The sequence below is a fragment of the Gavialis gangeticus genome, unplaced genomic scaffold (assembly GCF_001723915.1).
Source record: "Gavialis gangeticus isolate Ggan-Ray unplaced genomic scaffold, GavGan_comp1, whole genome shotgun sequence".
Classification (NCBI taxonomy): domain Eukaryota; kingdom Metazoa; phylum Chordata; order Crocodylia; family Gavialidae; genus Gavialis; species Gavialis gangeticus.
Genome location: NW_017729022.1, coordinates 96,322,210 through 96,344,105, shown reverse-complemented (window position 1 = coordinate 96,344,105; position 21,896 = coordinate 96,322,210). Strand labels below are relative to the sequence as shown.

Genomic DNA, 21,896 nt, shown 5'->3' with positions numbered 1-21,896 from the left:
TGCCAGAAGTCCTCAAAGATCCATGCCAGGGGCTGAGCTATGACGCTTACCAGCTCCTTGAGTACCCTGGGATGTAGATTGTCAGAGCCAGCTGACTTGACAATTGTCAGTTGTCCTATCTGGTTCAGCAGGTGTCCAATGTTGCCCTTGCTTTTCCTCTGGCTCCCCACATATCTAAAAAAGGACTTTTATTGTCCTTGATGCTCAAAGCTAGTTGGAGTTCAGTTGCAGCCTTGGCTTTCCTGGTTTGCTCCCTGCAGGACCGGACCAGTGCAGAATAATCCTCCTTGGAGGTGAATCCCATCCTCCATCCTTTGTAGGCCTTTCTTTTTAGCCTCAGGAAGTCTGCTAGATCCCTGGAGAGCCAGGGGGGCTGCTGTGCCCTCTTGCTGTCTTTCCTTCAATATTAAGAGAGTAATAGATATTACACTTACTAATACAGAGATATCAATGAAATCTTTACTAAAAAGAAATTAGAGATGCCATGATACTTAATTTAATGGAGAAATAAAAGCCAACCAATTATCAAAAGAACACAATTTGGGTGTAGGACAGGTTGTTTCTTGCTCCCACACAATTCTCAGAAAATATTGTTCCTTCAGTCTAATTAAGGTTGGGGAGACTATTATAAAGACAAAAGAGGAGAGACACTCCTCTGCCTGGAAATGAAGAAGGGAATTTGGAAATATAATTATGCTTTTTCCTCCTATTATTATTATTATTTTTATTATTTTCATAACTGGCTAATCTACTGAAGACTTACTCTGAGGGCCGGGCTATAACTAGTGTACAGTATTGACTGATGGATCCTAGGGATGTAAATATTATTTAAAAAAATATTCATTTAACCTTTTCTAATTATATCAGTTAAATGACTAACCAATATCATAGCTGCTGCTGGGAGCCAGTCTGGGCTCCTGGGGCCATCTGACTGGGGGAGTGGGGGGCAGGAGGCCAGCTCAATCAGACAACATAGCCCACATGAAGGCCCTCTGGGAGGGAGGGAGTACATGTGAATGAGCAGCTAACTGCTTAACTGATGAGTCTCTAGGCTGCTCCCTGTTTTCCTCTTAGGCTATGGGTACTAGTTCCCCTTGCCCTTCCTGCTCACCCTGCTGCCTTCCAATTCCTGATGGGGCACTGTGCAGATTCCCTTACCCTCTTCCCCTGCCAGACTGCACCTGACCCTAGCTGAAGGATAACCAGTAAGCTAACTGGTTATTACTGCACTTATTGGTTAAATGATTAACCTTTCAAATCCCTAATGAACACCAGACCACTTGGGAAGCTCAATGCAAGCAGTCTAATAAACAAACAACAAAAACAGACAAATGGTTTAGGAGTAACCATACTATGTGAAAGTCAATTTTCTGATACCACATATACCACATACATGAATATTGGATATATGCATTATTTGCTTAATTATGCTTAATTATTTGCTTTTAAACTACTATTTAGATTCTAAAAAATACCAGCTTTCTACATGAGCTAAGTGCATTAATTGCTTAAGTGCACAGGAACTTGTTGGCCCCCCTATCAGGAACTTGTTGGCCCCCCCTATAACGTAACTGAGCTCCATTTACCATATTTACTTTAAGGCCACATGTACCTTTCCCCAAAAATTAGCCCTCTAAAATTACAGTGCCTGTCTTAAATAGGTGGGCTGATTTTAATTTTCTGCGATAGAAATACAGATGAATACAAGAGCAATCTGCTTAATTCTGGCTACCAAGATGGCTGCCACTTGCTTCTGGCTCCAATAAGCAGACAGGGTGGAGTCCTTTGTTGACGCTGTCACAGCCATAGCTATTGGTTGAGCATTGTAGCTTGTGTCTGAAACTGAGCTGGCTCAGTGCAAGTAGGCTGCTGCATGCAGTCTATAGTATGACAATGAGGCTTACAGTGTATACGTAGTACTTTACTATTTGCAGGAACTTATATAAAGAACTAATTAAAATAAAGAAACCTTTGTTACTGCCATTGCAAGGGTCTGGGGCCTAAGCTTTGTTACTGTCCTGCTGCACTAGAAAGTTCCTGCTGCCTCATTCAGACTGTCTTCTGGGATGCCACACTTCCTGGACACACAGTTTTTCCAGTCTATTACACAGCCAGTCAAGCATTTGGAAGAATTTTTTTCTATGTTCTGTCTTCCAAAAACATGCCTTATTTGGTGACATGACTTATTTGAGGGGGAGAGGGGTGAGACATGAAAATATGGTAACTGTATAATTAATTTAATTGATTGGGACCTGTCACTGTCTAGGCTGCTATTAGAGACGTAAGGGGCTAAAACCGAGGTAACAAGTCTTAAGTGGGAAAAAGTTTGGCTCACATTCCTGCAGTTAATGAAAACAGCTTACAATAAGCCATTTTCTGTTCTGAGCACCTAAATAATGTTCATGGTACTTTTAATAAAAAAAATTCAATTTTGTACAAAGGTTATGCATATTAAAGATCTTCCATAGGCACCAATTAAGAAATTAAACATTATAGGAGTAAAGAATAAAAATTAAAAACTATTATCATATCATAGATTCTATAAATCTGAATTAATGCGGTTGAACAAACCCAGTTCCTTTCTAACATATTTGATGGTAGGCAACAGGTATGTGAAGGAGTTCTTCAAATCGCCTAGAAAAAAGTATACCATGATAAACAAATAATTGTCTATACCTATTTAAATTTCCTCCATCCCAGTGCATATGGGGCCAGATTTTCAGCTAATACACATGGAAGTCCATGTGCCTAGACTTATAACAGCTGACAATATGGCCTTTCAGCATACTTTACATACAGAGGAACTGCTTTACTCAACATTGAAATGCAGTTATATCTGGAGCTTCAGCAGCTTAGAGCAACTGTACAAAACAATTCAACAGCCATCAGTAATAGCTCCTTTCACTTGCTCCATCTAAAGCAGTGAACTCCATTAAGAAAATTGTACAAGGGAAACTAAATGCTCTTTTACTCAACTGAGTAAGAGTTCAAAATCCACAAGACAAAACATTTTTTCTATGCATGAGACAAATCCGACTATCATTATTGTAATTATGATTGATATTTGAGCCTGATTCAATGGGCAGTCATTTTACACAAGATACCTGTGGAAGCAACACTACACATGGGACACAACTACAGATATCCAGCAACAGTGAACCATATTATGATGATCTATGTATAATAAAGAACATGGAAAAGATGGTAAGTAAAAAAGACAGGAAAGCTGGGGGAGAGAAGAAAAGAGTGCTAGGCTGTCCTCTTTCCAAAGCTTGAGAAATCTGACTGAAGATACATTTGGAGTATCACTGGATATCAAAAATGACTCCGAGTTCCTTTCATGAGAATGTAATTCAACAACAACAAGGGTGAGTAACTAGAAAACCAAAAACCAGATTTTTTTTTCATTTAACCAACCTTTAGCTGGTGAGAATGGTTGAGAAGCAAGAGGATCAGAGCAAAGTTCTAATGGAAACTGTAGCTGCTCTTCATTGTCTGTAGAAGCTTAAACAAAAAAAAAAACCAACCACACAAGCACATTAAACAGATAATTTTTCAAAAATATAAAAGTTTTGCCCATATAAATATGAACTACAGATGTAATGGAATAAGAACTGACCAGTACATTTACTCAGCATGAACACATCACAATGTATGCTGCGTGTAGATAAACAGTTAAATGTTTGCTAATACAGCTGCAAAATGCCTGAATACTGTAGAATCTGAATTCTACTCAACAGGCCTTGATTTAGAAGTATTTTAGAGAAAAGACCTTTAAAATCAACCTCTGCATTTTAGGTCTCCCTCAACTCAGTTAACAACCCAAGGTAAATTTTCCATATATTTTTCTACAACATATCCTTACTTATTCCAGATTTAACATGTGAAAGAAGGGGGGATGATCAGCTTGGATACTTAAGTCCACTATCCACATGAAACAAATATTAGATGTAGAAGCAAGCCTTATGAGTGAGGTTAATGTATGGCTGAGAAGAGCCATTTACAGGGTTGAAAAGACTGTTCTATCTTTAAATGGAGTCCATTTATTTATTTTGTTGATAGGAACACAAGTATAGCAATTATCCTTCAATACTAGAAGCCAGACTGCATGCATCATCATATTTCACAGAAGCTCCTGAGAAGGAAATGGCTTTCTATTATTATTATTGAACTGTACTAGTGTTAGAAACATACTTCTTTGTAGCTCAGTATAAACTGCCAATTCCCACCATTAGCTGTTTAGATCCTAGCTAAATACCTACAGAATATACATTCTTCTCCATCTTAGGATGGTACTCTGTTGGCAAATTCATATACTCGCACTATCAATCTTTTCCATTCTCTCCAGTATGTTGTATGCATCGATTTCCAAAAAACTTAACTTATGTGAGTACTATAATTAATTTTCTAAACCTTTGAGACAAAGAAAAATGTTGCAGATTATGAGATAAGCACAAACGTTCTGTGACAATAACAATCTGTTTTTCAAAATATAGTGAAAGCAGAAAAATATGACAGCCTACAGGGTATAGGTATACTATTCATACTTTAGATTTAATTTAAAAAGTATCAGAAAAACCAACACGTTGAATATAAAAGGGCAAGAATTCTGTTTCACATAATACTAAACCTGTTGGTTATAAGGAATCCTCCAGTGAAGATCTAGGTTGTTTAACTGAAATTAAGCAGTAATATAATTTGCTGCATAAAGTAAATTTCTTTCCAGAGAAATTATTATAAAAAAAAATCGATTAACTTCAAATCTCTCAAAATGTTTACCTCTCTGCAATGATTTTTCTGCAGGGACTTTGCTGGTTTGTAAAGCTTGATTTTTGTCAAATGTTATTGCAACTGCTGTGACAGCGACCTGCAATCATAAACACATAGCACACAGGTTTAATGTAAAATCTCTCTTGAACTGTCTTCCAAAATGTTGCAAGGATTAAGGTTCTACACTGAGGAAAATTTAATACCATGGAGATACTAAAAGTATATTGAAGCTTTTCTGATTTTTCTTATTTCAGCACATATATTCTTTATAAAACTGTACTCTAAGGTATGGGTAGGCAACCGCTGGCATGCAAAGGCATTTTGCTTGGCACTCGCATCTCAGGGAAGGGGCCGGCGCACTGCCCAAAAACGTTGCCAACCCCTATTCTCCTGGAGCACCTCATGTATCAGTGCTGCCCCTGTGCTTCAAAATGGTGGCAGGGGCAATACATGAGACATGGGAAGCTGTTGGAGCACAGTAACTGTCACGTTCCAGCAGACTTGATTAATTGAGTCTGCTCTGATGTGCTGGAATTATAGCGTGTCAGAGTAGCCACTAAATTAGAGTAATTTATTAGTTATCAAAATTATAATTAGTGATACAATGATGAAATATAGCAGATAAGCACAACTTTCAACAGTAAAGATCATTAGAGAACTGAGATTTATTGTGCAATGCAACCTAACAGTACTTTAGGTAAGCTTATGATTTTGTTCACAAAACGTTCTTTAACTAGATTTTAAAAGTACTGTAATAAATCTTTTGCCTCCAAGTTGCAAAGCATCTTGTAGCATCAGTTAATTAAACTTCATGGTACTTTGTAAGATAGGGAAGATAGATACATGGAGATCTTTTCACTGACTGGAGAAATTAAGTCACACTTTCTGTTGTCAACAGAAGCTGAAGAACAGTTCATAGCAGCAAAGTACACAATTCTTTCAAAAGCAATGAGGATGTACATTGGATTAATTTGCGACAGCGTGAAAATTTAGGTAACTGTAACAAAGTTATCAGAATAAGAATTTAGCAAGGACATAGCCCTATTTTTATAGTACATGCCATGGGATCTCTCATGGTTTTTATTTCAGACTTTCAGTTTCCAACCCTGTATGAAAGATGGCATTCCAGCATCCCCTAATGCCTCCTTGTACTGTAGTTCTTAGAATCAGAGGAGGAAGAATTACTAAATCAACGCAGTTCTTTAACCCTCCATAAACATAATAGTGACTCAATCTAGCTTAGTTCATTTCACAAGAAATAATGTAATCAGAACAAAAGGGCAAAGCTACAAACATTACAGGCAAACAAAGTTAGTTACCTGAATTAATTCATCCTCTGGAAGAGCAACAGTGAAATTTACGTGGCAAAGGCAGCAGGGTATCATGGAACGTAGTTTAAAATACAGACTCTGTTGAATGTGAGACATGATTTGTGTTATTCTATATTACTGTTATAGTTATCACTAATTTATTTTGGAGACAAAAGACCGAATTCCATTTTTGGAATTAAAAAAATCATTTCTCTAATAATTTCTTTTAAAACAATTAGTGAGATATAAACAGTTATGATTAAGTTTAGTGCATTCTGCTGCAACAGCTTTAACACTGCTGCTTCTGTAATAATCTGAGACAAAGAGCAGATTCTTACTTCATGAGTCTTGGAAATTGTTAGTATTATAGTCAGCATTTTTAATATTTTGAGAGATGCATACAAATTAGATATACAAAATAAACCAAATCTAATTGTATGAAATAATCCTAAACAGACTTCAAAATGTTGTTACACTTAAGTTTAATTGCACTTGCGTTTAAATGAATTCATATGCTGTAATACTCTGTTTCTTGTATGTCATTAATTTTCATGATACCACTGTTTAAATAAAAACATATTTCTAAAAAGTAGGATTCCTACCTTAAGCAGATTCTCACAGAGATCATTAAAGTTCTTGTTAAGCGTTTGATTTGTTAGGGTAATGTTGCTTAATCTGGATACTCTTACCGATGTGAACATCTGAAGCAGAAAGTTAACAAACTTGCCTTAAATTTTCCTCAATTTTACATTTAAATGTTGCAACAGGAATAAAGCAAATGATTATAAACTGATTGTAGTCATGATTAAGACAAGGAAAGAAAAAACTAAGGCCTATGGCCAAATACTGAAGGGAAGTGCTTATCTTTTATATAAATTTACAAAGAAAAGGAAGTGTCCAAGAAAACTGTGGTAAGTGTGTATAAGTATATGAAAAAAAAAAAAATCAAGGGTGAAGTAGTGTTGTGGGAGAAGCCACGCCACTTTGTATGTACAGATAAATGATGTGTTCAAATTCATCTGAGCTATAAAATCTAAGTTCTTACCATCTGAACTCAATCTTATACACCAGTTCACAATCCCAATATAAATACTTATGTATGCTGATGCAACACTATTACCTTAAAAAGGAGTTGCACAGATATAGTTAGGTGGGCCTTCTAAGACAGGGGTGACCAAGAAAGGGCTTGTAGGCTGGCTCCAGCTCATGGAGACATGTCATTTGGCCTGTGGGGCTCCCCATGAATCCAGAAATCTGTCAGCGTGGCAAATGTTGGCAGCATTAACTGCACCTGGAAGTGTGGCAATTAATGCTGTCCCTACTCTTCCTGATGCCAAATTTCCAGACACGTAAGGGGCCCTGTGAGTCAGATTCAAAGCATGGAGCTGTGTCATCTGGGCCACAGACCTGTCTGCAGGGCCAGAAATTTGGTGGCTGGAGGAGTGGCAGCTGCTGTGGCTCTGAGTCACAGCAATTAATATTGCTGTCACCATATTCCAGCCCCGCAGACCAGATGAGACAGTCCCATACTCTGGCACTGGCCTGTGGAACCAAATTAGCTGGAGATCACTGCTCTAAAACAGCTCTGTTGATGCAGTTGATGTGTCCCTATTTTTAAAATTCTCTCCAAAACCCAACAACACTAAAACTTGGCAAAACTTATTTTTACATTGTAGTGTTCAGTTATATCTGCTAAAACAGCATAATGATATAAACTGTCAACAGTATAATTGGATAGTGTGCACGTGCATATATGTGGTGTGCATGCATGTGAAGAGCAACTTTACCTGTATTTCAGGCGTCCAGTTATTTATACCAGGCATAATTTCTGTGTTACAACTATAAAAACCTGTTAAGGAAAATATTTACATAGTTATAAAGAATTCTATAAAAATGAAGAAGTACTGATTTTTGAAATAGCTAAATTTAACCTCCCTGATACTTTTACAAACATTGCTTTTCATAAATTTATCAATATCCAGCAATACTACAGGAACACACCAGACTAGTATTCAAAAAAAAAAGTGTTGCATATAAACATACATTTCCTGCAACCAACGCAGAAGCAAAAAATAAAACATCTGTAAATATAAAAATTCTTAGAAGCTCCATTTTTATGTTATTTGTGTTATAAATTATTTTTCAATCAGTCAGACAAAACCTGCAAATAAAGCACTGTGATAAAACAATCCTTAAAATGAGGAATTTCCTTTTAATCATTTGACAGGCAGACATCAATTTCTATTTAATTTATATGCATCTTAAATCTATTACATTTACTGTAATTATTAATGTAGGCATAGTTATTAATATAGTCATAGACTAAGTGGCAATAATGTTAAATAAAATAAATCTCCTTAGAATTCTTGCAATATAATAGGGTTTTTACTAACTAGCTAACAGTAGTAGTAATCTTCTCCTTTTTCTGATTTGAACTGTATCATTGACCTTCCAGGCAAATGACAAAACAGGTTATAAGGTATTCTGCAGTAATTTGCTCTCAACATTTCCCATTGATGCTGTTTCACTTTGCATGAAATATGTGAATATGCACTTGAGCAGTGGCTGAAGCCAGATGAGTGCTATAACCATTAAGCATATATATAACAATATATCTGTATATAGATACAGCTGTATATCTGTATATATCAAGCATCTCTCTCTTTCTCAACTATATATGTGTGTGTGTGTATACATCAAGCACATATATATAGCAGAAGAGCATTAATAGCAGAGTTTGAGGGGAAACCACCCTAGAATAACTCCAGCTCAGTGGTTACAACATGGAGAGGTGGGAGACTTGTTCAAATACTTTCCTGAATAAGACAGAAAGTGTATTTGAACCTAGGGCACTCCCTTGGAAGGTTGGGGAAACCCAGCCACTAAACTGCAGCATATTCAGGGGTGAGTCCTCTTGACTGTCTCCTGGGAACAACTATTCCATGGGATAATGGGCAACAGAGAAAAACCTCAAGTTTGTTAAAGGCTCCTCTGTCTTTCCCCCTCTCTTCCCCCAAAAGTCTTCTAAACAAAATTATTTGCCAAATTAAAACCAAATTCATAATTTTAGGGCAACTGGAAGAACATTTTTGACAAATTAGTTATTGCCAAAAATGTGTAATAAAACTATAGACCACTAACTGCATTCTCCTATGAAGTTCTAGCATCCATTCCACTATGCTTTCAATGTTCATTTTCTATCACAATGAAAAATATATCTATTTAAATCTAGCATCTACTAAATTCTGAAAGTCTAAGTCTCCTAACTGATTCTTAGTTTTTATATGTTGTAAGTCCTTGTGAGTCTGTAAAATATTGAAGAGATTACAAACTACTCTGCTTGCTAACATCTATCACCTCAATGCAGGTAACAAATACTGTAAAGTCCCTGACCTTGATCTGGCCCTTGGAACCACTCCATCCAGCCAATATGGCCCTGCCATTGAATCTGGAGCTAATGGGCCCCAGTGGCCATATCTGTCAGCAGCAGGGAGCCAACTAAGACTGTGCTGATGCAGTCCTTCTTGCCCCCCAGCTGGTTGACTCATCTCCACCATAGCAAACAGCAGCTTGCCCCACCAAGGAGCCCTGCAATTTGGACCCAGTCCAGGATAGGAGGCGAGTTTGACATTAAGGGTGCCTAAAGATTAATCAGATCTGTTGGAGCGCTTTAATCAGAATGCTCCAGCATGCTGCAGCATCTCAACAACTTCTCATGTATTCAGCATCCCATGTTTCAAACTGGTGGTGGGGGTACTTTAACTAAAGCTCACCGAGCTCCAAAGAGCTGCTCTAATTACACTGTCCCCCCCACCCCTCCTCCACTCCCCTGGGATCACATGTATAGGCAGCCTAAGTAAGTAGCATTCCTGCTTCCTGCCCTCTTACAGAGGATGAGGGACTATCAGAGCTTGCTTCTGCTCACTAAAAGAAACATAATTTTGTATTTTCAGTGAAGCTTTTACATTGGGTATCCAGAATTTAATAGTCTGGAGATACCATTTCATGAGTTGAAAAGACCTAAAAAATGTTGAACCCAACTGCCATACTGAATTTCTACTAATGGTACAAACAAATGACCAGCAAGCAGCACAGTACTACTCAAGAATTTCCCTTGCCTAAAGTTTCAGGCAACAGTGATTCCCAAAATAGATTAACGGTATACAAACTGCTTTTTGAATTTTGTTCCAAGCTAATATAATACTGCAGACCTTTTCCCCCCTCCGGCTCTGAGCTTTAGGATCTTGTACAATTCTATTTTATCTAGTATATGGTGAAACTGATTACCAGTAGTTTATAATCACATAGGGTGAAATGTTTTAAAGCTACCTGGAGGTGGTGGAGCATCTGTCAATAAAGAATGTACATCTTCCATTGCATCTGTATCATCAATCTGAAAAAATAAATCATAGTATACTAAACTCTTCCTATCCATTTGTTGCAACAGGTAGTGTCAGTAAGACAGAAGTATTGCAACTGGATTATTACTAAATAAAAAACCCCCAGATTTTAATATTTGGTTTAAACAGTTATCAATGGCTTAGCATCTAGTTGGGAGGAGATATCAAGTGGGGATCAGCAGGGGTCTGTCCTTGGTTCAATATTGTTTAATATCTTCATTAAATAAATATTAATGGATAATGGGATTAAGTACACAACTGACGAATTTCTGGATACCACTAAGTTGGGTGGAGTGGCAGATACTCTGAAGGGCAGGGATAGGATCCAGAATGACCTGGATGGATTGGAGAAACAGTCCACAAATCAAACAGGTAAGATTCAACAAGGACAAGTGTGAAGTGCTACACTTGAACAGAATGATTCCATGCACATATTCAGACTAGGGAACAACTGGCTAGGCTTCGGTACTGCAGAGAAGGACCTGGGGGTTATAGTAGACCATAAACTGATTATGAGCCAACAGTGTACTGGGCTGTATTAACAGAAGGGTCACTTACAAATCAAGGGAGGTTATTTTTCTGCTTTAGTCAGCACTGGTGAGGCCTCACCTGGACAAACATGTCTAGTTTTGGGTCCCCACACTTTAAGAAGGATTTGGACAGAGCCTAGTGCAGAGCAAAAGCAGTGATTAGAAGCTTGGGAAAGGTCTCATATTATTAATGATATGAGGAAAGGCTGAACGAATTAAGGTTATTTAGTCTGGAGAAGAGACGACTAAGGGGGGAATTTGATAAGAGTCTTCAAATACCTGAAGAGTGATTACAAAGAGGATAGAGATGGGGTTTTCTTTGGGACTGTAAGGAACAGGACTGGGAGCCAGGGCCGTCCTGGGGGGAGGCAAATCGGGGCAAGACCTAGGCCCTGTGGAGCCAGGCTGGCTTTGTGTCTGGCTGCTTGCCACCCCCCTGCCCTGCCACATCCAGGCCCTGCACAGGCTGATTTGCCCTGAGCCCCGCACCCTGCTACAGTTGTCTCGGATGAGCGCAATGACCTTAGGATGCAGCAGGGAAAGTTTAGGTTGGAGATTTGGAGAATTTTTCACTATGAGTAATGGTGGTCAAGCTCTGGAACAGGCTACTTACAGAATCTCCATTCTTGGAAGGTTTCAAGAGCAGGTTAGACAGACACTTGGCTGGGATGGTTCAGTCAAGGATGATCCTACCTTAAGCAGGAGGCTGAGCTAGATGACCTCATCAGGTTTCTTTCAGCCCTACTTTCATATGATCCCATTTATGGACTTATATAAATTACAAGACTGGGAACTGCTGAGGTTAACTTCACCTCAGACCCTGGGAAAAACATGGAGCAGGTCCTCCAGGAATTCATATCCAAGTACTTGGAAGAGAAGATGAAGATTCGGAAGTCAGCATGGATTCACCAAGGGCAAGTCATGCCTGATCAATCTGATGGCCTTCTTTGACGAGATGACTGGCTCCATGGATGTGGGGAAGAGCCGCAAATGTAATATACATTGACTTTAGGAAGGCTTTTGATACAGTTCCCTACAACATTCTTGCAATCAAGCTAAGGAAGTATGGATTGGTTGGCTGAATGGACTGTAAAGCTGGATAGTTGGGCTCAATGGGTAGTAATCAATGGCTCAATGTCTAGTTGGTAACCAGTATCAAATCAATGGCTCAATGTCTAGTTGGTAACCAGTATCAAGTGAAGTGCCCCAGGGGTTGGTTCTGGGGCCAGTTTTGTTCAATACCTTCATCAATGACCTGGAACCTAGCATAGAGTATACCCTTAGTAACTTTGTAGATGACACCAAGCTGGGAGGCTGGAGGGTAGGGCTATGATTCAGAGAGATCTAGGCAAATTGGAGGACTGGACCAAAAGAAATCTCATGGGGTTCCATAAGGATAAGTGCAAAGTCCTACATTTAGGATGGAACAATTGCATGAACTGGTACAGGCTGGGGACCGACTGGCTGAGCAGCAGCTTTGCAGAAAAGGATCTGGGGATTACAGTGGACAGTAAGCTGAATAAGTTAACAGTGTGCCTTGTTATGAAGAAGGCTAATGGCATACTGGGCTGCATTATTAGGAGCTTTGCCAGCAGATCGAGGGCAGTGATTCTTCTCCTTTATTTGGTACTGGTGAGGCCACATCTGGAGTACTGTGTCCTATATAAAGGACATGTACAAATTGGAGAGTCCAGAGGAGGGAAATGAAAATGGTGTGAGGGCTGGGAAACATTAGAAGAGGCTGAGGGAACAGGGCTTACTGAGTGTGAAGAAGAGAAGGTAGAGGGGATTTTATAACAGTCTTCAATTACATGAAGGATGGTTCCAAAGAGGTTGGAGCTAGACTCTCTCTTTCAGTGGTGGCAAATAACGGAACAAGGAGCAATGGGCTCAAGTTACAGAAAGGGAAGTTTAGGTTAGAAACTAGGAAAAGTTCTCTCACTAGGAGGGTAGTAAAGCACTGGAACAGGTTACCTATGAAATCTCCATCCTTGGAGGTTTTCAAGACCTGGCTAGACAAAACCTTGGCTGGGATGATCTAGTTGGGGATGATCCAGCTCTGAGCAGGGGGCTGGGCTAGATGACCTCCTGAAGTCCCTTCCAATCCTAATTTTCTATGATTCTATGACTTCATGCTTTTGAAACTCAGTCTATTTAAATTTGAAGTAAGGTTTCACCTAACTTTTGGCTACTCATTTTTGAAAACCCATACTAAAAGTTTTGATTTCATGTTAATTTCTGAAAGTGAACTTTAATTTGCAAGTAATAAACCAAGCTATACTATTTGGATCATTTTAAATAAACCAAATATTCTATTTCTCCAAGCTTTAATACAATGCTTATTTTAAAACCTCTTCAAAATTTACAATTTCAGAAGTTTTGATACATCACTTCCAGTGGAATAAGAACATGTAATGCTTTTCACAATATTTCAAAGTATTTATTTAGAAATAAAATAATAAACCAGCTATTTATTTTCAGAAAAAGAATTGAATGTAATACTTTAAATGAGGGATCAACATTTTCTGGTGGCATGCTAGAATGATCTAGCTCAGATCAAAGGTGGGCCAGGGTGACGACCTGGCTGCTACTGCTCCTCCATACTGCTGCAAAGCACTATGCTGTGGTGATGGTGCAGCTGCCTGCCACTGAATGTCTCTGAAGACTGCTCCACAGGCCACATCCAACAGCTGTGAGCTGGATCTGGCCCACAGGCCACATGTTGCCAAGCCCTGCTTTAAATTATAACATGTATTTATTCAGCTGACAACTCTAGGGCCTTTTGATTGTTGAAAACAATTGCAGTTTCAAAAAAGTTTGTTGTAAGCTTAGAGTCTTTTGGAAAGGGTGGCATATTATAACAACAACAAAAACATGAAGAAATCCTTTTGGTTTTCATGAAAGGGAGCTGCTGTTATTGTGACTATTGTTGTTGTTAATAATAATAGCAACCCCCTTCATGAAAAGCAAAGGGATTTTTAGCTAACTATGGTGGCATAGCACTAAATGCTGAAGTGCTAGCACATAAGACTATGTTCATATTGATTTTTTTGGGGGGGGGAGGAGGGGGCAAACAGCAGTCCTTACTATCTTTTTCCTACCATTCTCAGTAATGCTTCACAATAACAAAAGGAGATTCTTGTTTGGAATAGGGCCAACAGAGACCAGCTGTCTGAAAAACAATAGGAGAGTAGAGTAGAGGAGGCGACTCAAACTTCAATTTTCCAGTTTCTACTTTACAAAAAAATGAAGATCTCTTCTGCAATTTAGGACAGTATGGAAATAAAAGTGATGACTTCTGTGTTTTCTACAGTCATTTTACAACAAAATGTAGGAACACAAGCATTATAGACATGGATATTACCTCCAAGACAAAAGCATCCTTTTTCCCATGTGAAAGGTCTAGTTCGGTAACTTCATCAGAACTTTCTGACTGAGATCTTAGCAGCCTAGAACGTTGCCTTGGTTCTGGAATGGGAGACCCTATGATTTCTTCCGGTATCTCCTGAAACAGCATTTAAATAAATTTCATGAAGCATTAGCATTTATTATAATGGATTTGAGTTCCTAATGTCTTACCCATCTCATAACATGAAAATAATTTATTTCAGGAAGAAAGCTAAAAGGAAAAACCCCACAGAAGCCAGGACCACAACAACCTTTTTTCCTTGGAGAGGAAAAGCAACAAAACAAAATAAAAAACAGTGCTTTATCGGAAGTGGAATTTCATCCGTTTGACCCAGCTCTTCCTTGGCATCTGTATAGCTTGCACACTTCAGCAGGTCTTTCTGGAGATTTTATCTATCAGCTGATTCAACCACTATTAGATACAAGCACCAAAAAGCTCCACTGAAGCCCATGAGCTAGACATACGTTGGGTGAGCCAAGTCAACCTGACGCAACTGCTCTTCTGGGCACATGCTGCGCTCAGCATGGGTGCGCACCAAGCTGAAAGTAAAGCACTCCCCCCATGTCTGTAAGCAGCCTAACATCACAGCTGCCAACCCTAAATACCTTCAAGAAGAAGGAGTGGACTCAGATCCTGAGCAACATGTTGCACAACTTATCCATTTCATGCTCACCCACAACAACTTCACTTTCAATAATCATCACTTCTCCCAAACCATGGGCCTAAATATAGGCACAAAGATAGCCCCTCAATATACCAACCTCTTTATAGGACATCTGGATGAAAAATTTCTAGAAAACAGCAGCAAACCTGAACTATATCTACATTACATAAATTCAGGTATAGTTATTATCTGGACTGAACACCTGTACTCAGTTATCGATTTCTACCACAGGTTTAACGACTATCATCCCTCAATCAAAGTTTCTCTGGAATACTTCTAAAGCAATATCAACTTTTTAGTTTCTAGTTACCATAATTCAGATCCAGAAACCACCACAAACCACTAGATACAGAAAATCCACAGACCATCATACTTATGTCTACAAGACTCGGCCTGAAAGCCACTTGATCAAAATGCTTAGCATACACAATACCATTTTGGACCTAGATCTAATTAACTGCATAAAGCAAATAAGCCACAGTTTAAGATAACCCTTTTGAAACCCCTGCCAACAGAAAGTTGAGAGGATATGGTTTAACAATCCAAGACAGGAAGATAGACAGCAGTTTGACAGGAAAAAAAATGAATATAAAAGATAACTGGTGGATATTTGTGCAGAAGGTATGTAATATTAAGCAATGAAAAAAAATATACAGCTCACTAAACACAGTTCACAAACTAAACAGGTAAAAGGCATGCAACTAAGTACAAAGAAGACATGTGAACAGAAAAAGCTGATTGGACAAATGGTGAAACAAAATCATAACTGCAGCAGTTGCAACTCTAAGTCAAAAAACTGCATGAAACTTGATGTCAAGCAACCACACAAACTACCCAAAACCCTAAGAAACCGTATAAAATGCAAACAGAGACATCACAAATTCGGAGAAACTTGAAGCCAAGAATACGACACAGGTAAATCCTGGAACAGTCAAGGCTGCCTGGCCCATTGAACTTGCTTTATCCATTGGAAGGTTTACAAATAATCTCTATTACTGACTGTTGGGGTCTTCTTAAAAGGTTAAGTGCTGCATTTAAAGCCTTGCTTAAATACTGGTAGTGCTTAGCTGTTAAATAAATTGGGATTTGAGACAGGAATAGTCTCACCAATTGATTAATTTCCATTCATCCCATCCCTTAATTAAATTTAGCATGACAAAGACCAGCAATCATCCTAAGAACACCAAAAAAACTGTTATCTATAGCTAGGCCCTTAGATACCACCACATTTTTTCTGAGGAGGATGCTCGTGAAGCCTACCTGGACAGCATAAAATCTTCTTTTATATAAAAAGAGCACTCCAGGAAAGAAATAGGTTGTACATTTAAAAGAGCTATGCAAATGTTCTGCAGTAACCTGCTACAATACAATACAACACCTTCCCTCTCCCCACCACCTACTTTGGCTACATACCCCTTGAGGTCACCTCCCACCCCACACTGGAACTCATCAGAAGAATCATCAAACAACTATGGCCTATAGTCAACAAATATCAGACTTTTCCCCACTGTCCAACAGACAAACAAGCAGGACAAGCCTTGCCTTGGCAAGAAATGCTTAACCTGTCAGCACACCTTCACTGCCGCTATTTATAAACTCCCACCTTAAAAAAAGCCCCATCAGAATCCATGGTTTCTACACATGCCTTTCCCAAAACATGATATACTCGATCCAATGCATAAAGTACCACAGGGCAACTATGCAGATACAAACTAAACAGCAACTACGCAACAGAACGAACTCTCACAGAAAAAAATATAAAAGGACAGACATATGCGTGCCATGAGGGGCGTATTTCTCACAGAAAAGCCATTCCCTCTCTGACTTCACTATTCTTGGAGGAAAACCTCACTATTGTCAAAGAAAAATCTAACTATCACCTTTAAAAGGTGAACTTAGGAGCAAAAATTCATAAACTGGACACTAAGAACCAAGGACTAAACACTGATATTGGTTTTATGGCACGTAATATTTTACCTGACTTCTGAAATCATTCCACACAGGAAAGGTGAGAATGACCCTTCTCACTTTTGATAGGCCTTGATCTCCCAGCCATTAGCTTCTTTCCTTCTGCTAACTACACATCTGTTACCCTTCAGAATTTCTCTCACCTCCCACACTACTGTTTTTCACTATGCTGGGCCAGGCTTCCTGTAATAAGAGACCTATCAAAGAATGTCTTGCATTTGAAAGCTTGTCTAATTTTATCCCAACTACACAGGTGGCCCAATGAAAAATATCACCCTAAGAAATCCTAGCCTTTGGCTTTTATTTAAAAACAATTCTTGCTTTAATGTAAATAGATTTGTTCTTAATTCTTTCCTATCATTTTATTTTAGAATTAAGCTATTAAAAGACATATCTATGCACACGACCGTCTCTCACTCATTTAATTTATCCCTGCCACATAATACTCAGGGAAAATTATTGTGTCTGTGATATAAGGATTATCTCTGTACTAGAATTATGTTACACTACACTTGATTTTAGCCAAAAGGGTTCTCATACATATGACCCTGAATGATTAACAATGAAATGAACCTTTTTTTTTTTTTTTTTTTTTACACTTACACAATGCATAAAAGAACAATAAGAAATAAAACAGATCTATCATCAACACAGATAAATTAACTGCTGGTACATAACAGTTTAAGAGAACATATTCACACATGTATTTTTCTTCTTTGTTAAAAAAAATTAGTAGGTTATTTTTTCTCCTTAGGTATCCAGGTATCCTTAGGCATCCTGAAACCTGAGATCCTGCTCCTGCCTTTGTTTCAAGGTAATCTGCATCATCACAGGAGGTGAGAAGCTCCATACCAACTATGAACCGACTGCACAGAGGAGTTTTCCATCTATTGACTCTGTGAAATCCTATGAAAGATGAACTTTTATTTCTACCCAGGAGAACTTTTACAATCTTTTCTCCAATGCCTGATGAAGGGTTTGTGCCCGAAAACTTGCAATTAAAGAATTTGTTTTTCTGCAAAAATCTTGTTGGTCTAATAACAGATATCATCTCTACTACAAGTCCATTTTCTCCTTAGGCAATTTCTCTTAGGGTTTGAGAAGTAGGAAGCAATATAGTCTACACTAAACTAGAAGAGAGAAAGAGAACCTATTATACCTATATTCAATCAGTACTGCTACCCAGTTCTGAAGACAGCCCCAGCCATTCAGCGTCATTTGGAGGTTTCTGGATATGGAGAGGATTGCATGATAATACATTATAATTGACATTACGTTTCTTAAATAAGGGAAGTTACAAAAATGGAAAGGTATTCCTCACTTTACTGGAGAAAGCAAAGGGAATCTGGGCTACTGAGAAAATACATGTGAAATGAGAGAGTATCCCATCAAGCAGAGAAATGCTAAGTGCCCAAACCACTATAACATCTAATGGAATGTGATGCTATTTAATGCCACTCAGAGTAGAAGTGGGCCCCCACCCTTTCTTTCCCCTTAAAAAATCCCCAACCACCTCCCCCACAACCCCTGAATCAATTTTGGCAAATAGAGGTAATCTACTATAATATTGGAATGGCTCATATAGTCTTAAGGGTCCTCCTTGGCAGAAGGTTATGCAGCTACAATTACTCTGCTTCAAAAAAAAAAAAAAAAGATGAAAATATCCCTCCTTTCATTCTAGGATACAGGGTGCTGATTCATGTGTCCAAGAATGACCCTCTTATCAAAAGACCTGAATCCAGTTATCAGGCCGGACAGATTCTTCTCTATCTGGTGACTAGCTAGAGAGGCCCCTTCACAGTTCAAAGATATCTCATAGGTTGACAGTTCCGATACTGCCTTTTCCAGAATCCGTCCCTGAAATTAGGTATAGGAATTCATAGAGTTCCATTTTCAACATGGCAAAGCAGCAAATTGTATCTATCTTATAAGCCTTATTTTAAAATACTTGTGGAAGTTTCCCACCATAATCCTCTCCTGTGATGTAAACAGAAAAATGAAAGAAAGAAAAAGATGGGACAGATACTTTCACTTTTGCACTAGACTTAAGAGGCATCTTTTCATATTGTCCAGTTTTGTCAGGACTTGTGCCTTCCCCAACTTGGGGTTACAGAAAAGCTGATTCCGGCCTGGAAAAATAAGATTATATCTATCCAGTCAGCAAGAGTGCATACCCTGACTAGTAAGTTGCAAGTTTCTTTTCACTGCTCCAGATTGTTGGCTGATGCTCTAGGATCTCCCATGTCTCTGAAGTGCGATTTGGCATGGGAATATAGAAAGAGACTTGTAGAACATCACCAGCTATGAAATTTATATAAATATTATACTGAATAAGTTTAGCTTATTCTTAATGGCCTCTGCTTTGCTTGCTTTCACTCACAAGAGTTTAGGGACGTGCATATTGTGAAATGACAACAACAGATATTCTCTTTACTGAGGATTGCATGAACTTTACTTACAGGAGGGTTAATCTCAAAAATCTCTTTGTTTTTGGCTATTGTATCATTTATTTTTTTTTGCATGTGAGATATATGCTGTTCATAGGTGCCATCATTTGGAGTCTTCCCAGCAATCTGAATACCACCAGGGGTTGGTAAAGCAGTAAGATACACACCTGTGGCAGACTAAAAAAGAAAAAGTTACTAAGAAATATATCCAAGGTATGTTCAAGTTCGCTGAAGTTTTATTTTCAGTGCTTATTTCTACTTCTAACAGTATAAGGCATTTATAAGTTTCAGGGGTGCCTATGATTTTTTAGCAATGCAACAAACCTATTTGTATTATAACCTGCTTCTGAGGTAACATAACCCACCTTTATTGAAGACGATGTTTTTTAAATAACTTCTCACTCCTGGCATCTCTCTCACTCAAAAGGAACTGTCTTACTTATCTAGGAACCCAAATAAATTATAAATAGAAAACAGTGTTTCTTCCTAAAAGGCTTTCATCTCGGGTTAGTAGTTTCATATCTAAAAATTATTACATACTAGGATACTTGTACTATAATACAGAATACAGTAATATTTTTTCTAATAATCATGCATTGAGCTAATCCTTGATTTCGGTAGGAAATACACTGCCTTAACTTTACAGCATTTTGTAGCGTTAAATTATAAAGTTGAATTCCCAGTATTAGGGAGTTAAACCATGTTATATCAGTCTATTATACCACAGAAATAGGAATATCTTATGAAAGACACGTGTTTAAATAAACTAGTCACAGTGGGTGAAAAACCATTTTTGATTCAGGAGAGAAAGAAATAATAAATAAAGATACTTCAGATTTACTACATGTGAGGTTTTTACAGTGAGAAGGCAAGATAGCCATCTACCAGAATCTTACGGACTCTTTAAGCCAGTTTAGTAAGGAGAGAGGCTAAGTCACATCAGGGTCGAGATATTTCAACTTATAAGCAAATATCAAAAATGATATAGAGATGGATAAAAGAAAGAAACAGAATGGTAACTTACCAGACATATAGCTCTGGTTCTTTGAGAAGTTGTAGCCTACATGGATCACACTGTAGGTATGCGCATACCTCAAGTGCATGAGCTCAGAATCTTTCCTGAGTAGCAGTGTTCACCAGGGCCAGACTTACGTCCGGTCACCTTGTGCTCCCATGTGAGCATGAAAAGGATGGAAAGAGTGCAACTCATTTCTCTTGAAATTCAAAGCTCATGTCTGAGGAGAACTCCAAAAGATGGGGATGAAGGACAGGGCTGTAAAATTCACACCAACTACAACATCTCAAAGAAAGGGGTCAATTATCTGCGTATGACTTCTGGGACTGGATCCCTAAATTGGGGGGAAAAAATGTTTTTGCTATCACATAAGAAGAGACTGAGGTTGCCTATCCTGGAAGATATATACCTGATATCAGATTTAAATAAACTGATAAGGAGCTAGGTAAAGAGAAACAATTATTTTAGGCACAATAAGTAGCTCTGAATTTTGGAAACAGAGTTTGAATGTGACAATTGGTCCTCCATGCATTTCCAGTAAAGCAAAAATATTCCTGGCATCTGACTCATGATAATGATCTCCCTCCTGCTCCTCTCGACAAGCCTGTGGGAGTCAAAATAGAATGGGGCAATAAATCCTCTCCCATGTCAAAGTTAGCAATGTGGCTCATAAGTTACGATTCAAGGTTGAACAAAAACAGATAACTGTATTACATCCAAAAGATTCAGTTTCTTGAAGTCCTTGTATTCCAGAGCAGATCCTTTTTTCACAGACTGTACCAAAGACTCTGGAGTTGAACAAGAATAAAAATACCAGAAACCTGTTAAGATGGATTCTGATAGAGCTTTTTTATTCAATTAAAAGTTAAGAAAAACAACAGGTATACCAGCTTTTCTTGCTTCAGCATACTCGTGTTAATCAGGACAGCAGTATTAACATTACTGAAGAACTGAAAAATCAATAGTTTGCTTGCGTGCATCTTTCTGGGATCACTATTGTTTCAATGCCCATTGCAGTCCTGATTTCAAGGCCTTTCAGGACTTGTTCACGTCAGTGGCTGATGTTGGAAAAGATGTTACTGCTTCATCAGATGAGGACAAAGAGGACTTTGGTAAAGAACAGGTTGGTGGAGATAGATGGACTTGTACAAGTCTTCCCCAGGTTCAAACCTTACTAGCCACAGATACCACTGGCCATCTATTTAACTGAGGTACTTAACACTGTGTTCATCCCTGTCACATCCAAACAGATTCTGTTGTTAAGACAAAGTGACTATATACCTATTACATTTTTGATCCTTTCATAAGCATGTGCATCAGAGTGCCATTTGGTAATTTTACTTTGTTTTTAAATGTGTGTTGCCACGTTGTTAGAGAAATGAC

The 21,896-nt window shown here is 38.4% G+C and overlaps 1 protein-coding gene across 12 annotated transcripts in view; it reads right to left on the bottom strand.

Moving 5' to 3' along the window:
• C2CD5 (C2 calcium dependent domain containing 5) overlaps window positions 1–21,896 on the bottom strand; it is a 126,092-nt gene that overhangs the window by 15,436 nt on the left and 88,760 nt on the right. For 11 of the 12 annotated variants that reach the window (XM_019515650.1, XM_019515656.1, XM_019515649.1 and 8 more), the window contains 8 exons: window positions 19,511–19,675; window positions 14,375–14,515; window positions 10,410–10,473; window positions 7,868–7,929; window positions 6,683–6,781; window positions 6,090–6,179; window positions 4,780–4,867; window positions 3,418–3,504 (listed from right to left, as the gene is read on the bottom strand). In XM_019515650.1, coding sequence (XP_019371195.1) covers window positions 3,418–3,504; window positions 4,780–4,867; window positions 6,090–6,179; window positions 6,683–6,781; window positions 7,868–7,929; window positions 10,410–10,473; window positions 14,375–14,515; window positions 19,511–19,675 — 796 coding nt within the window. Of the gene's footprint in view, window positions 1–2,021; window positions 2,635–3,417; window positions 3,505–4,779; window positions 4,868–6,089; window positions 6,180–6,682; window positions 6,782–7,867; window positions 7,930–10,409; window positions 10,474–14,374; window positions 14,516–19,510; window positions 19,676–21,896 lie in introns of those variants that run through there. The other variant, XM_019515660.1, reaches the window with a different exon arrangement.